This window comes from Ursus arctos, unplaced genomic scaffold (assembly GCF_023065955.2).
Source record: "Ursus arctos isolate Adak ecotype North America unplaced genomic scaffold, UrsArc2.0 scaffold_36, whole genome shotgun sequence".
NCBI lineage: Eukaryota > Metazoa > Chordata > Mammalia > Carnivora > Ursidae > Ursus > Ursus arctos.
Window position 1 is genome coordinate 24,025,927 of NW_026623050.1, and position 17,238 is coordinate 24,043,164.

The 17,238-nt window shown below is 46.7% G+C and overlaps 1 protein-coding gene across 1 annotated transcript; it reads left to right on the plus strand.

Moving 5' to 3' along the window:
• The first annotated feature begins 541 nt into the window (after window positions 1-541).
• GCNT3 (glucosaminyl (N-acetyl) transferase 3, mucin type) lies at window positions 542-7,201 on the plus strand. Its single transcript, XM_026518663.4, has 3 exons — window positions 542-691; window positions 4,302-4,488; window positions 5,752-7,201. The coding sequence occupies exon 3, from the start codon at window positions 5,811-5,813 to the stop codon at window positions 7,125-7,127; it is 1,317 nt and encodes a 438-aa protein (XP_026374448.2). The 5' UTR covers window positions 542-691; window positions 4,302-4,488; window positions 5,752-5,810; the 3' UTR covers window positions 7,128-7,201.
• Window positions 7,202-17,238: the final 10,037 nt, after the last annotated feature.

A 17,238-nucleotide genomic window follows, 5' to 3' on the forward strand; every position in this document is an offset into this window, starting at 1 on the left:
GGGGGAGAGAGGGAGCACATAAGCTCTCCTTCACAGTTTAGCAGACGAGCTGTCTCCCTTGGGACCGTGAGTAGGAAGAAGCAAGTGGGATTGTGTCCACCCGAGGAGATGGCTTTCTTTCCTACTTCGGGAAGTCTCCTCTGCATTCAGCGAATAGGTACAGACTAAATTCGGGGGGGGGGGGTCCTTTGTTCTTTCTTGAATCTCTTTTCCCTTTTACTCCAGGTCGTGGGGTGTGTCCAGGGGGAGGGCCCGGCGAGCACCCCGTCAGCCCTGATCCGAGACTGAGTTGATCCTATCGGGTCTTTTAACCACGTCTGTCTGGCCAGATACCACAGCCCCATTTTCCCCAAGAGCCCACTGACCTAGAACCTATGATAGAAGCTCAAAGCACCCCTACCCCACCTTCCTCAGGACCTTTGGCTCCTCTCAAACCCCAGCTCCAGCCCATCCAGTGACACATTAACCTGGCTTAGTGCCTGCTTATCTCTTCTTCCTTCCTGCCTCCCTGAACCACACTCACTTCTCTGTCAGTCAGCGGGGCGGCCCTGGCTGTCCGCTACCACAGGGAGCGTTTCTCTTCTGGAAGCCTTAGAGTTCCAATGTCTACCATGCTGGGTGCAGAGCCAGGCAGCACATGATTTCCAGGAGCTGCCGCCTACTGAGAAGACGAAGCTGACACTTCCCAGAGGTAAACACCACCGTATAAAATAAGTGAAAGGGGGCATCTGCCAGTTTCTTAATCCAGCTTAAAATGATTGGATTCTGGCTACCCCGGCCTCCTCTGACCCTCGTGTTAGGACTGTAGGGGTCCCCGAACCTCCATCCAAGTTAATGCTAAACTCCACTGGATTCTTCCAGATTCACCCTGATGAACCCAGGGTTGGTTTCCCTGTTCCCTATTAGATGTCTTAGCCCTTTCCTCGAACATCTAAGGATTTATAATTCAGAACTCAGGGGATGCAAGCCAAGCTATTTGCCCAGTGGGGAGGCCCAACTCATGAGTCTTACTGTTTCTGAAGTAGCAAAGATAGCTATGGTCGTCGTGGGAACTCAGGCCTGGGTTGGACATTCTTATTATCTGGTTTCGTGTTGCTTTTATTTTTGATAGCCAAGGAAGGAGGATGGCCTCATCATTTTCAGTGCTTGGGACTTCTAACTGTCTTCCTGTCATCCTGAACTCTTGGACACGTTTGTCTCCAGGATCACGTGGCTCTGCCTTTTCATTTCAGCAGGGGTGAAAGAAATCCCATCCAAGGGGCTCTGAGCCCCAGGTCCTGGTTCCTGCCCTGAAAACAGCCTGGTTCCCAGGCTCTCCGGGGCTGGGCCCTCCCTCCTGCCTGTGCTCTGCCTTCTCTTCAAGTCCAGCATGAACTTAGAGCGTGGAGGCTGTGAGCGTCCCAGCTGTCTGTCCGAGTGAGCTCTGCAGGTTGCCCGGCTCACGGTTTCCCTGCACCTCCCGCAGTCCTGTCCCCTTGCCTGTGCTTCCAGCCTCAACTACCGCTCATCCCTCAGCTCCGCAGGGCTCCGCTGACCACTTACAGCGCAGTCACTTCCAGGGCACAGAGAAGGGGACGATGTCAGGTCTGTCCGCCGCTCTATCCACCCGGCCACATTACCAGCATCAATGCTTTTGCTTGGTCCAGAGCTCAAGAATGCTACTCGTGCCCTCCTTGAGCCGTCCTGTGAGTAGAAGGGCCTTTGTGGGCTGGCACGGGAGTGTGTGTACCTTCAGCAAGGGCCTGCACACGCCAGGTATTAAGGCAAGTCTCTCATCATGTGTTATCATGTTTAATCCTCACAACCATCCTACAAAATAGGTATTTTGGTATGAGTCCCAGTTACCCAAGGGAAGTCACCAAAGCATGGACGGATTACAGAATTTGCTTGTCATCATGCAGCTAGAAAGCGACAGAGCCAGGATTCAGACCTCGTTCTGTCTTGCCAAAACCCAGGTGTGCCTGTAACTACTACCCGCTTGGTATTACTAATATGTAGATTATCTCAACATATTATATCTGCAATTTAATTTTTTTAAAAATTTAAATTCAGTTAACATACAGTGTATTATTAGTTTCAGGGATAGAATGTCGTGACTCATGAGTTGCATAGAACACCAGTGCTCATTACTTCCCGTGCCCAACTTCCTGCCCCTCACCCAGTTACCCCATCCCCCCACCTCCCGCCCCTCCAGCAGCCCTCAGTTTGTTTCTTAGAGTTTAGAGTCTCTTATGGTTTGTCTCCATCTCTGATTTTGTCTTATTTTACAATTTGTTAACATTATATTAGCATATATTTAGTAAATAAAAGTGGATACCTGTTTTGGTTACCTTAACAATCAAATATTCAAAACATTTTCTTTTTATTGAAGATTCTGTGATATGATTTTTATGGGAAAGAAGGTGGGACTTTGAGGGGCCCATCAAAGAAAAGTCGTATATAAAGAAATTGGAGAGATTTTTGTAGATTCAGATGCCCAAACAAGCGTTTGCTCTTTGTGTTTGCCTCAGAAATGTCGCAGCTCAAAACTGAGAGCCACACAGACTCTGAATGATGGAAGCTGACAGAAGGCAGAGCCAGTGGAGTGGGGCCAATAAAAGCGGGAGCACGGGTGACCCTACCTGGCTCCCTTGCCACTGGCCTGTCTCCATCTATAGTCAGAAACAGGCAGAAGAGGTCCAAAAACAGAAAAGACCCAAGTTCCCTAGGCTGGACTGGGGGCCACATAAACAATTCTTGTAGGAAGAAGGTAACTGTGACCCATCTCCCTTATTATGCTATTGTCTTCAGATGAAGCCCACATTTTGGAATCAGCTAGGATTTCTGCTCCGCTGGCTCGGCCCCTTATTAGGCTCGGCCAACAGGGGGCGCTGGAGGAAGCCAGTGGGGCTGGAGGCGGGATTTCCTGCTTGCTTCCTGTCTACTTCCTGCTTCTGTGAGCATCACCATGTCAACGCCTGTTTACCTCTTGGGGGCAGTTTCTTTATGTAACTGCACTGACTCCAGTTACAGTAACCGTGGGCCAAGACGTCAACCGCCTCTGGAGAGGTTGGGATCTCAGCCTGCGGGCTTTCCCCCGAGGTCAGAGGCCCCAGCACCAGTTGAGTAGTTGGCGGTGTACCCATCTTAGAGGTCTTGAGTTTCAGCTTGTTGGTACCTTTCTTCCCAAATTTTAAATTAAAAAATTCCCCAACCTTGACTTCATTCCTCCAATCTAGAAGTGGTAGCTACTTCTAGCAATTTCTACTTCCCTAATTTAGGGTGTTCTAACCCCCCCCCCCCCCCCGCCCTACAGTTATCTATTTAACTTTATATCTAGTTCTTTATATTAAGTTTGCTGTCTCACATATTTGGCCAGGAATGCTACTTTATTAGAGGGGGGTGTTGGGTTCAGGAGAGAGACAGTGGCAACAGTATCAGCAGCTTTGAAGAAGGCATTTTTCTACCCTGTATTGCCCAAACTACCCCATGGGGCTCTCACTGAAGTCCAGCTGCCCATAGCATTAGTCCATTCCTTCCACTGCCAAGACCTAGACTCGCAGACATTAGTGAGTGAGAACTGGAACCGCGTGGGTATTTCTACAGCTCACAGATTATTAACAATAATGAATGACAGGTAAATGAATTTTTTTTTTTTGAGCAGTTGCCATTTGGAGAACAGACTCTGGTTTTTAAGGACTTTTCTAAGAAAAAAAAAATTTAATTGCTTCACTCTTGTAATGTTCAGGGAACAAAAGAGGAGTGATACTTGGATTCCAGGCCAAAAGAAGGCAGGGGCATACCTGTGTTTCTGTGGTTCCTTGCTAAGTGGGGGGCGGGGGGGAAACTTTCAAGTTCTTGTGTTGACCATTGACACGTTTTTATTAATGGTTTTGTGGCAGGAGAGCATGGTTACAAACTGGGCTGTTCTGGTTGAAATACCTGTTTGTGGGGCACCTGGGTGGCTCAGTCAGTTAAGCATCTGACTCTTGGTTTCGGCTCAGGTCATGATCTCAGGGTTCTGGGATTGAGCCCCATGTGGGGCTCCCTGCTCAGCAGGGAGTCTGCTTCTCCCTCTCTCTCTGCCTGCCACTCCCCCTGCTTGTGCTTTCTCTCTCTGTCAAATTAATAAATGAAATCTTAAAAAAAAAAAAAAAACCAGCTTGCAGATACTGCCAGCATTTTCTTCCTGCCTTACACACCTCCCTGAATGGCTAGGGCTTGAGAATATGCTCCTGAATATTTGTGAGCTTGTGCTCTTATCTGAGAGCAGGAAGCCAGAAGGTGAATGATAGAGCCACCTGCTGCTCTCTACTTTGCAGAGGCTGAGAAGGAGCCTGAGACTGGTCGTGGACATCCTGTGACTATCCGAGCCCACATTTGGAAGGGGTTAGAAGAAGGGGCTATGGTGTGGACATTTGCTTCCATGGATTCCAATCACTCTTCCCTTGGAAACAAACACATCCTCGCAAGTGATCTTTCCTAAGCAAGAACAAAGCTATTAAAAAGGTGAGAATTTTCTTAATCTTCCATTTTTTTCTTCTTCTTAGATTCCCATAAAAGTTATGACCAAGAAGGACACTATCTTATGCTCAGAAAGAGGACACAACAAAGGAAAACAGTCTTTGTTGGGAGGATTTGTCCCATTTTGTTTCTCGCCTGTAAGGGATTTTTTTCTCTATCATCTGGTTTTCTTTGGTAGTATTCAGAACCCTGTATTGTATTATTTAAAAAGTAGTTGTGGTTTGAAGGAAGAAGTATTGGGCTTGCAGACAAAAAACTGGGGATGAGTCCCATATTTGCTTCTTAAATATACATGATATTTGGCAAGGCTTGGTAATATTACACTTCAGGTATGTTGTGAAGATTCAATTGGGCAATGTAAAGAAATATTTCTGGCCCATAGAAAGCACTCATTCACTATAGTACATGCATAGCTCTGTGTGTCTCTGAGTGTAGATATTTTTAAAATTTGGATAGACTGGGTTATCTGTATGAATGATTACAATGCACTTGTTGGATCATACCCAATTTTTTCTACTTCTTTAAGAACATTTTTTTAAAAGGGTGGCTAGATACCACATCTAACCAACGAATTCTATGTGGTGAAAGCAGCCTAATACACAAATTGCCAAACAAGAGCAAGAAATGTGCTTTTTATTTTATTTACTTCTTTTTTAAAGTTTCTTTATTTTTAAATAATCTCCTTACCCAGCATGGGACTCGAACTCATGACCCTGAGATCAAGAGTTGCATGCTCTCCCAACTGAGCCAGCCAGGTGCCCCTGTACTTTTTCTTTGAAAAGGATTTAAATCTTTGGATTTCTAGCACAGATGCTGAGAGTCTGAATTTCATGGAGCATCTGTCTAGACAGATTAGAAGTTCTAGGCCCCAGATAAGTGCTGTGTTAGAAACAGGGTGGTAAAGGGTTGAGGGGGAAGATGGAGAAATGAAAGGTGGGCAGGGACTTCCTCTTACTCATTACACCTCAACGTCAGCAGGTGCTCAGTTCTGCTTCCCTTTCCTTTTCTCTTGGGTGGAGGTGGAGCCAGATCCTGATCCCAGCATGAATGGCTTGTTTGTATATAGGGGTCAGGTTCTAGACCTCTGTCAGCAAGCCAGGGATAAGAGAGGCTCCTCGGCAGGTCGTGACTGAGGATGTTAATCTAGAGAAGACCCGTCTTTTTGCCACCCCTTTGGAGTCGAGCTTGATGTTCCTGTGAATACATTCAGGGTTAGTTTGTAATTGAAGGCATTTTGTTCTGTCCAAGGATCCATCCTCCTCCTCCTTCCCTGTGCCCCAACTCTCCTGGTTTCTCATTCCGTGAAGATGATTTGGTGGAAGAAGCAGCTGTGCCAGCAGCGTCACCTGTGGGCCCTGGGCTGCTACATGCTGCTGGCCGTTGTCGCTCTGAGGTTTTCTCTCAGACTGAAATGTGACTTTGATTCCCTGGATCTGGAGTCCAGCGACTTCCGAAGCCAGCACTGTAGGGACATCTTGTACAACTCCCTGAAGCTGCCAGCAAAGAGGTCCATCAACTGTTCTGGAATCATCCGAGGGGACCACCAAGCAGTGACGGAGGCTCTCCTGGACAACCTGGAGGTCAAGAAGAAGCGGGAGCCTTTCACAGACACCGACTACCTTAACATGACCCGAGACTGTGAGCACTTCAAGGCCGAAAGGAAGTTCATACGGTTCCCTCTGAGCAAAGAAGAGTTAGACTTCCCTATCGCGTACTCTATGGTGGTCCACGAGAAGATAGAGAGCTTCGAAAGACTGCTGCGAGCTTTGTATGCCCCTCAGAACATCTACTGTGTCCATGTGGATGAGAAATCCCCAGAAACTTTCAAAGAGGCGGTCAAGGCGATTGTGTCGTGCTTCCCAAATGTCTTCATAGCCAGTAAGCTGGTTCGGGTGGTTTACGCCTCCTGGTCCAGGGTGCAGGCTGACCTCAACTGTATGGAGGACTTGCTCCAGAGCCCAGTGCCATGGAAATACTTACTGAATACGTGTGGGACAGACTTTCCCATAAAGACCAACGCCGAGATGGTCCTGGCCCTCAAGATGTTGAATGGGAAGAACAGTATGGAGTCTGAAAAACCTACCGAGTACAAAAAGTCTCGCTGGACGTACCACTACGAGGTGACAGACACATTGTACATAACCAGCAAGATGAAGGATCCTCCGCCGGATAATATGCCTATGTTCACGGGCAATGCCTATATTGTGGCTTCTCGAAACTTTGTCCAGCATGTCTTAGAGAACCCCAAGTCCCGAAGACTGATCGAGTGGGTAAAAGACACCTATAGCCCCGATGAGCATCTCTGGGCCACCCTTCAGCGTGCGCCGTGGATGCCGGGTTCTATTCCCTACCACCCCAAGTTTCACATCTCCGACATGACAGCCATTGCCAGGCTGGTCAAGTGGCAAGGCCATGAGGGAGACATCACTATGGGGGCACCTTATGCACCTTGCTCCGGAACCCACCAGCGGTCTGTGTGTGTTTATGGGACTGGGGACCTGCATTGGATTCTTCAAAACCATCACCTGTTGGCTAACAAGTTTGACCCAAAGGTAGATGACAATGTTCTTCAGTGCTTAGAAGAGTACTTACGCTATAAGGCCATCTATGGGACTGAACTCTGAGATACCCTATCAGAGAATTGCTACCTGTGGGGCAGGAACGTGTGCAAACATGCCCAGGGGGTGCTGGGACAGTGGGGTGGGGGACCGGGGCTCTGGAATCCTTGGTACCCCCAAGTCGGGGGGTTGCTGTGGGAGTGTGGGTAAGTAGATCCCCTGCCTTATAACTTGCTGCCCTGGGTGAACACTGCGTGGACACTCACGCCGCTCCTAAGAGCTCCCCCACTGACGTTCTCTCAGAGTAAGAACCGGCTATTTGGGAGAGGAAGGGAGGGCAGTGTGGCAGGGGACCCCGGGTTTCAGTTGAATGCTTGGTGTCTGCTTTTCTACGCCATGGAGACACTGGTTCTAATAACTCTAGGCTTGGTACTGGGGGTAGGATGGGAGTTTAATGGAAAGAGAGGGTCTTTTGTATTATTAACTTAAAAATAAATAGCTCTTGATTCAAAGCCCTTTCCTCTACTTTTTGTGTAGTAAGCCAGAAATAAGATAAAAGTGGAAAGCTGCTTCTTGTAACTATTTGTGACATTTACAATCCCTGGTGGCTGGCAAGAGAATCTCCATTATTCCAAAGTGATCATGGCAGGGCGTCTAAATAGCAGATTCAAAAGATGATAGAGGAACAGAACTGATTCTTTCATGATTAAAAGCCCTCGTTTTGTTTACATTGACAGGTTCATGACTTCTCTGTAAGGGAAAAAGCAGGGCGGTTTAACCAATTTGACCACCCACATCCTTACGGGACAGTCACAGCATTAATTTTGCCAGCTTCACAGCCAAAGCTGGATGTTCTGTGACAAAGATAATAGCGATTTAGGTAAGGCCACTATATAATTTATTGTCCAAACGGGAACGTGTTTCCGTGGGGGGGGGGGGGGGGCGGCACGCTGAGCTATTAATAGTTCTTTTGGAAAACAAGAATGAACTAGGACCATCTAGCTAAATCAGGAAGTCTGGGTGTCCCAAGTTAGGCCTCTTCGGTCAAAACTCTAGCTTAAGTATATGAATGGAAGTGTCACTATGTGTAGTTCTGGGATTTATACATTTCCTTGTGGGGAGACAGTTGTGTGTGTATTCTCCATTTCCACCACCCCCCAATAAATGTTACCCAGTGAAAGATTTCCTTCTGAAGCTCCAGAGAGAAGTGTCAGATAATTGGCAGGCAGTTGGCTCTTGGTCAGACTCTGTGAGGGGCGTATATGTATATATAAAGACTGGCATATCTTCTGCAGAGTGCAGCTGATCTTCTGGAAAAGAGATTATACACAAGTTCGTGTAACTCGAATGATCCTGGGATGTCATGATGTCGCTATTGTGTTCCTCTCTGACCGTGATTCACTTAAGTTCTCTCTCACAACCAACTGTCCCTGCAACCCACGTACTCTGACATAGTATCACTGTGTCTGACACAGTGCGTTTTCTGTTTGTACGTTGTTATTTTTTAAGGTGGTCCTCTGGTAATGGGCATGGCCACCTCACCTCCCCTACGTTGCAGTATCGCGTCCTCTCCACCTCGCTCCAGCCCCACCAGAGATGACTGATGAATGGTCATGTGCCAGCAGATGAGCCCTGTGCGGTCCGTCCCCAGCCGTGGGGATCATGGACCTCTCCACCTGCTAGCCTTTGTGACTGGCCTTGTTCCTCCTCTGCAGGGGGTTGGAAGGCGGCGGCCTGCTGCTGTGGGGAGTGGGCAGAAATGCTCCCCTGAGTGCGTGTGTCCTGAGAAAAGTACTCAGGTCTTTGGTCTCATGTTCAATTGCCTCTGTAAGTTTTCATGTGAAATAAATTGTAATTTAAAAATATAAAAGAGATAAAAATGTGAACTTGTCATTTGGGGGGAGTAAGTTGTTGGAATTTTCCAAGCACCGAAATTTTCTCGAGAAATAGATTCAGGTGAATAGGAGGTGCGCTTTATTTAATAACATGAGGTTTTCATATCAGAAGGGTCACATTTCTCCATCATTTGTTTAGTGTATTTTAGAAATCATAACGATTAAACCATCATATCTGTTGATTTTTCCTTCCCTCTGACTCATATCTGTTTCTTTAACCTTTGTCTGATCAAGAAAAATCGTAAGTGAGTTGAGCAATGATGTTTGTATTACCTCTCAAGGTTTGAATATTTCCTCTTTGATTTGGTAAACATTGCTTTAATAACTATATTTTTGCACACTCTGCCTATTGTAATCTTTGCTCTTGATTGAGTGAAAAATTAAGAAAAGGTAGTTGATAACAATCCCAACAATTGTTTGGAAACAGATGGCCTGATTTATTTGGGGAGATCAAATATTTGCATTAAAAATGGAAAGAACAGGGACGCCTGGGTGGCTCAGTTGATTAAGCGTCTGCCTTTGACTGAGGTCATGATTCCAGGGTCCTGGGATCGAGCCCCGCACTGGGCTCCTTGCTCAGCAGGGAGCCTGCTTCTCCCTCTCCCTCTGCCTGCTGCTCTGTCAAATAAAGAAAATATTAAAAAAAAATCTAAAAGAACAAGTGAATGCACTGCCTGCCTTAAGGACCTTAATTGGACTGAAGGCCTGCTGTTCTTTCTTCCATTCAGTCAGTCATTTATTACAAAGATGCTTAAGATAGAGTTCCCATCTCTGTGAAGCTTGAGTGTATGACAAGGATTGACAGAACCCCTGTGTTCATTCCACAAATATTCACTAAGCTCTTACTATTTACTAGGCATCGTCCTCGACACTGGGCATAGAGCAGTCACCAGAACAGAAGCCCTGGTGCTCCTGTTGTTCACATGCTAGCAGGAAACTAAACAGATAAGTACTAGATACGTGTCTTGGCAGGAGACGGTGCTAGAGAGTAATTGAAGGAAGTGAGAGAGACCTTAGGAGAGTGGGGTGGAGAGGGAGGGTGCTTGGCATTGTGAATGCTGCGGGCAGGGAGGCCCTGGATGGACAAGCGCCATTGGAGTCAAGATCTGAAGAGGATGAAGGAATGCTCCATGAGAATAAATGGGGGAAGAGCATTCTAGGCCAAGAGGAGACTTGCAAGGCCCCAAACAGGAGCTCGTCTGCCACGTTTGAGGAAGGGCAAGGAGGCTAGTGTAAATGAAGCAGAGGTAACAGTACAGGGGAGAAGGGTCTCCTGTGAAGGTCGTGGTAACCTATTACATGGAATTTGAGCAAAACAGGCCACCGGAAGGTTTTGAGCAGAGGACTGACCTGATCTGGTTTAAAATGTTAATGCCGCACCAAGAACAGACTGGTGGGGGGTTTGGTGGTGGTGGGGAGCAGGGAGGCCAGCTAGGAAGCAGTGGTCCTCACACTAGCGGTAGTGGCTTAGACCAGGGTTACAGAAGTGGAAATGGTGACAGCGGTCAGATTCTGGAAATGCTTTGAAGGTTGTCTGAGGATTTGCTGACGGATCGCGTTTGTGAGAGAAAAGGCAGAGTTAAGAAAGTCTCCAAGGGTTTTGTCCTGATGATCAGTGAGAAGGATAGAGTTTCCAGTAATCAAGATGGGAAATCTGAGTGGGTTCTTAGGGGAAGAGAGGAGTTTGATGTTACACATACAAGACTGGAGATGCCTGTTCACATCTGGGTAGAGATGCTGAGGAGGCGAACGTGTGAGGAACCTGAGTTCAGGAGAAAGATCTGGGCTGGAGGCACTTTGTTGGCTGCTCCACTTACACAGCGTGTACGTGACACTGGATGAGAAAACAGAAGAAGCCCCCACACGAGTTCTGGGGCTCTCCAAAATGAGAGGTCAGGGAGGTAAGGTGGAACGAATAAGAGAAAGTTGGAAAGGAGCAGCTAGTGGGGCAGAAGCCATATTGGGCACGCAGTGTTCTGGAAGCCTAGAGGAGAAAGTGATTTGAGAAAGAGTTGATGGTTATGCCTCAAGCAGCTGAAATGGTGGAAGATGAGGAAGAGGAATTGACCGTTGGCCTTAACAATGCAGAAGCGACCTGGATGAGGAGATCAGCGTTTGTGGAGTGTGGAGGTGAGAACGTGATGGGAGTGATTCAAAGACAGTCTTAGAACAAATTCTGGAATCAGCAAGCATAGATAATTGAGTTTTGCTTTAGCCTAAGAGATGGGGGAAAACTACAGTAACTGAGGGATGAGAGGGTGGTCTTAAAAATGAGAAAAGTGATAGCCTGTTTGTAGGTTGGTGGGAAAGATCTAGTCGAGAGAAAAGGTGGAGGAATGAGACGGGAGGCCAGAGTGGCATCCTTGTGAAGAGGGGGTATTTCTGTGGGGGCACAGGAGGAAAGGTCTGTCTTCGACAGAAGTGTGAACAACAGTTGGCCCCCAATAACGGGGGGGGGGGGGGAAGGCAGGGAGGATGGGCTCAGAGGCACACGGTGGGTCCGTGTGGTCGTGTCAGTTCGTGGAGTGTCTGTCCTTTCATTAACGTCTGAGGTCATACGCACGCCGGGAAGTACAAAAGTGTCGATCTGTAGCTCAGTTTTTATGAAGCGAACACACCTGTGTAGCTGGAACCCAGGTCAGGACCCGGGACGTCATCAGCAACCCGAGCGCCCCCGCGTCCCTTTCCCGTTACTACCCATGCTGCTGCAGAGAGAAGTATGGTCCTGACGCCACCGGTGATCCTGCCTGTCTTCGAGCTTCTTGTAAGTACTACGTGCCCTCCTGCTCCCTCCAACATTGGCTCCTTCGCCTCCGTGTCATGAGTCTTACCTATGCTGCTGTGCGGAGCGGTAGCTCGCTGCTTCTGCCTGCTGTGTTACGCTCCGTTATAGGAACGTACCATAGTTCAGCCATTCTAGCGGGGATGAACATTTGGGGTGTTTCCGGCTTTTGTCTGAGTTAGGCTCCTGGGAACCTTCTGGAACCTGTTTTATAGACAACACGTATACGTGTCAGTTGGGTATACATCTAGGGGAGAAACTCATGGGCCCTGAGTATACATCTGCTCGACATGACCTACCAACTCAGCTCCCACCAGCAAGGTGCGAAAGTTCCATTCGTTTCCTCTTGACTACAGGCGCCCCTTGCTTTATTGCGTTTTGCTGAATTGTGCTGCTTTTTCACATACATTGAAGGTTCGTGGCAATTCCACATCCAGGGGGGTCTCGTGGTGCCTTTTTTCCAACAGCATTTGCTCACTTTATAACTGTGTCACGTGCTGGTAACTCTTGCGCCACTTCAAACTGTTTCATTATTGTTATATTTGTTACGGTGATCAGCGGCCTCTTGAGACGGAATCTACTGGTGAAGGTGCCGTTAAGATTGTTGAAATGACAGCAAAGGGTTTAGAATATTACATACACTTGGTTGATAAAGCAGCGGCCAGAGGACTGACTCCCCTTTGGAAAGGAGCACTGTGAGTAAAATGCCGTCAAACTGCATCGCACGCTGCAGAGAAATTGTTTATGAAAGGAAGAGTCAATTCATGGGGTGAACTTCGTCATGGCCTTGTTTTAAGAAATGGCCACAGCCACCCAAACTTCAGCAACCCCTCCCCTGATCAGGCAGCAGCCATCATCGAGGCAAAGACCTTCCACCAGCAAAAAGATTATTATTTGCTGAAAGGTCAGAGGATGGTTAGTGTTTTATTTTTTAGCAATAAAGTATTTTCAAATTAAGGTATGTACTTTTTTTTTTTTTACATAATGCTATTGCACACCCACCAGACCACAGTGTTGCATAATTGTTACTTTCATATGCACTGGGAAACCAAAAAATTAATTTGACTTGCTTTATTGTGGTAATTGCTATTTTTTTAAGAGTTTATTTATTTATTTGACAGAGACAGTGAGAGAGGGAACACAGGTAGGGGGAGTGGGAGAGGGAGAAGCAGGCTCCCCGCTGAGCAGGGAGCCAGATGCAGGGTCAATCCCAAGACCCCGGGATCATGACCTGAGCTGAAGGCAGATGCTTAACGACTGAGCCACCCAGGCGCCCCGATAATTGCTATTATTGCAGTGGTCTGGCACCCAACTCACAGTATCTCTGAGGAATGCCTGTGTGACTATCTGGCTTTGTCATTTCAGCCATTCTGGTGAGCGGTGGTGGTATCAGATTGTGGTTTTAATTTGCATTTGATGACTAACGATGTTAAGTAGCGTTTCCTATGTTTATTAGCCGTTTGGATGTCCTGGAATTTCTCTTTTGATTATTACCTTTATTTTGTTCAGTGAAATAAAGAGCAAGATGATTTTGTCCGATGAGGATGGAGGGGATATTGGAAATGTTTGGGAAGAGGAGAAGGTATGAGTGTATCACATTGGAAACTGGACAAGAAGCGAGACCAAGGGGTGGGGGGGATGACGCCAGGCAGCATTAAGGATCCAATGACATTACGGAGAATGAGTCTAAGAAGAAATCAGCCATATAGAGCAGGATTTACCCAGGTTTGTGGTTTACCCAAGCAAGTACGAGAGGGGGGCAAAGGAGTTGATGTTACATGCAAGGGAGTGGTCATAACGCTGGGCCGTGAAATTTAATCTGAGTCAGGTGGGAGGGGAGGGGATGGTGCTGGAATGATATAAAGGGTGTAGTGGAGTGCCGTGTTCTTTATGCGTTGGGACTGCTTTGGAGTGAGGGAGTAGTTCTATTTCAAGGAGTGTCTTAAAGGTTTACAGAAACAGTGACATTTGAACTCTCTTAAATCTTTAATTATAGATTTCTCCTTCCACTTTTTTGGGGTAATTTTGACAATTTATTGAACAAGCTCTAGGTCTTTTCCCTCCACAGTTCCCTATCTTTGGGATTCTGCTGATAGGATCCCATCAGTTTTTTATCAGTGAACATATTCCTGTCCCAAATATTTCTCGTAAACTGGTACTTAGATCTAGGCTTCAGCAGATCCAGTTATGAGATTTTTGTCAAGAACATGTCATAGATGGTATTTTGTATTTCTTGTTGCACTCTGTCTGGAGGCACATACTTTTTTTTTTTTTTTTTGAATGATGGATTGATTGAACTGTGGGGTTTGGACGTTGTCAGCCTGATTATGAATTCCCCATAACCTTCTCCCACCTGATTGTTTTAGCAGCCGCTGACGATCATTGCTGCTATTTCATAATGGATTGCAAAACGGAGACATCTTAACTCTACAGATCTTTCTTCAAATCTTTCTAGAAAGCAAAACTTCTCTAACTGTATTGTTCCAGTGAAGTACAGTTATTTCCCATTGTCAGCTTTTCGAACACTAATTTACCTAGTGACAAATTTGTGTACACAAAAAAGACATTGGTATCGTTTTTAAAAAAGATTTATTTACTTATTTTAGGGGGGGAGGAGAATCCTAAGCAGACTCCCCGCTGAACACGGAGCCCGATGCCGAGCTCGCGCTCACGACCCTGAGGTCATGACCTGAGCTGAAATCGAGAGTTGGCTGTTTAACTGATGGAGCCACACAGGCGCCCCAGTGGGTATTGGTATCATTTTGAACTTGTGGTTTAAAAACGTAATCTCTGTGCTGTGACTCACTACAATTATTCTGATGCGCAAAATGCTCCACCGTTGGCTGGTGTATTATTTTCCTCTGGGTACTGTACCAAACGGTCACAAATCTCGTGGCTTAAAACAACAGAAATTTTATTGTTTCGCTGTCTTGGAGGCCGGGAACCCAAAATCAGTTTCACTGGGCTAAAATCAAGGCCTCTGCAAGGCTATGCTCCCTTTGAAGGCTGTAGGGGACAACCTGTTCCTTGCCTCTTCTGGCTTCTGGTAGCTGCCGGCTGTCCTCGGCTTGTAGCCACATCATACCAATCTCGACCTCCATGGTCATATGGCTCTCTCTTCCGTGTGGCAAATCTTCTTTTGCATCCCCCTTATAAAGACCTATAGCATTGCATTTAGGACATACCCTGACGATCCTATATTCTCCCCATCTGAAAATCCTTAATCACATTTGCAAAATCTTTGCTGTATAAGGAAACACATATTCCAAGGATTAGGACCTGGTATCACTGGGGGCCATAATACAGCCTCCTAACGCTAGTGAGAGCCCTTTAAAATTGGGCTTTTAAATCCCCAAAGCTCTGTGTCTTTTTGATAGGACTCCAGTGATTTTTGATAACTGCCTTACTTCCTGATAAAGCCTTCCCAGGTTCTTTCTATAGTTCTCATTGCTTACCTTTAATCAGCCATTCTCCAAGGAGGTGTGTTTTGTTTGTTTGTTGTTTTTTTTAAGTGTGAATGCTATTTATAAACCACAGTTTGGGCATTAGGAATGCTCTTTGCTAGTGAGTTGTCCACTGAATCAAAGGGTCCAGGAATCAGGGGATGGGGGAAAGTGAGAATGACTTTTCTTGATACTACATCTAATAACCTGCTCACAGAATTTTGGCTTCTGTACCTACAACTTCAGGATCTGCTGGCTGGGTTCCCAAGGAAATATGTCCACTAGGAAATGAACAGTACTCTCAATGAACTGGAAATTGAGATTCCCATTTGGGCATTTAAGGTTCTTGTGCCACTGAACCAACGGGGAAAGGGGCTTGTTGTATTGACTGGGGCGCTTGATCTCAATTACCAAGGGAAATATGGCTGTTGCTAAACAACGGAGGGGGCTTTCCAGAGAGCCTCCAAAGTGCTTCCACGTTCGGTTGTTAAAAGTTAATGGAAGGCTACAGACTCACCGAAGACAGAATCCATAAGGACTTAAGATACTTCAGGAATCAAGCGTAGGGCCTTCCCACCAGGTAAAGAACCCCAGCCAGCGACGATTCTGACTGAGGGCAACAGGAAAATGATACAGGGTGTGAAAAAAAGATCAGAGATAAACATTTGATTTATAAAAATGAGGACTAAGCCAGCTGTTTCTTATGTATTTTTACGTGTTACCCACCTTCCCCCTCTCGTCTATCAAACGTAAATGTTTTGATGGTAACTGACCTACAGTTGAGTCTTAAGATTTCAGCATATTGGGGCGGGGTGGTTGGACTTACCTAGAATTATCGTCACCCGGATGTTCATAGTGACTGGTGGGACTTTTCATCTTTTGGGGGAGAGATTAAGTCTATTTTGTACAAGAAAGTCTGTGTGTGTGTAGATCTCAAAAGAGGCATAAGGAAGGGCATCGCGGATGCTGAGTAGCTGAAGGAGGCTGCTGGATACTGTCTGTTCCTTCAGCTCCATATCAACTCTTCTGTCTTTTCCTCTTCAGTGGACTTCCCCGGACTCCCCGCAGCTGGATTTCTTCTGTTTAGTCTAACTGTTGAGAGGCAGTACTGGGATGTTGGTGAGAAACCATTTTTCTTATACCTTCCAGTAGTGTCTCCAGCAATGGTGGTGACAGCTGTGGGAGCCGGGGTACAGTGCCAGCAAGGCGGCAGCTGTGGCACATGAGGGGAGGCCTCCGGCTGCTGGTCAGGCTCCCCAGCAGGAGCCGTGGTGGTGGTGACTGTGGGTCTTACTCTTTCCCTCTTTGCTCCTTCCAGCAGTAGGAGTGGTGTGCTGCTTCCTTCGTACTCTTTACACACACTTACCTTTCCTCTTTTGCTCCTCCAGCCCTCTGAAGACCTTTGTAACAAACTCCCTGTATTATGTTCCTTCTGATTGAAATACTGAATGTGGTTTCTATTCCGTGGATTGGACACGGACTGATACAGTTCCTCCAAGACAGGTACTATTGGGGCCCCCAGACGAGCTGGAGACAGTTCTTCAGGGGTCCTACAGATTGTCAAGGCAAGTAGATAATTCAATGCTAAATAGGGTGGTACAGGAATTAAGGGAAAGTTGAAAAGCATGGGAAAAGAAAGGTGAGGGAAGGCTGCTGCTGCTGCTTTTTTTTTTTTTTTTAAAGATTTTATTTGACAGAGAGACAGTGAGAGAGGGAACACAAGCAGGGGGAGTGGGAGAGGAAGCAGGCTCCCAGCGGAGCAGGGAGCCCGATGTGGGGCTCGATCCCAGGACCCCAGGATCATGACCTGAGTGGAAGGCAGACGCTTAACAACTGAGCCACCCAGGCGCCCCTGAGGGAATGCTTCTTAGAAGTGGTGGGGCTCCGGGAGAACAGACAGAGCTGGGAGAGGCAGAGAGAAGACACATAGCAGGTTTTCCCCTAAGCATTATTTTTTTAAAGGCTAAAAAAAAAAAAATGTGGCAAAATATACATAACATGAATTTTTTTAAAGACTCATTTATTTGAGAGACAGTGCGTGTCCAAGTACAAGCGGG

What these genes read in the sequence shown, in the direction of transcription:
- GCNT3 (XM_026518663.4), top strand. Translation starts at nt 5,811, where the DNA reads ATGATTTGGTGGAAGAAGCAGCTGTGCCAGCAGCGTCACCTGTGGGCC.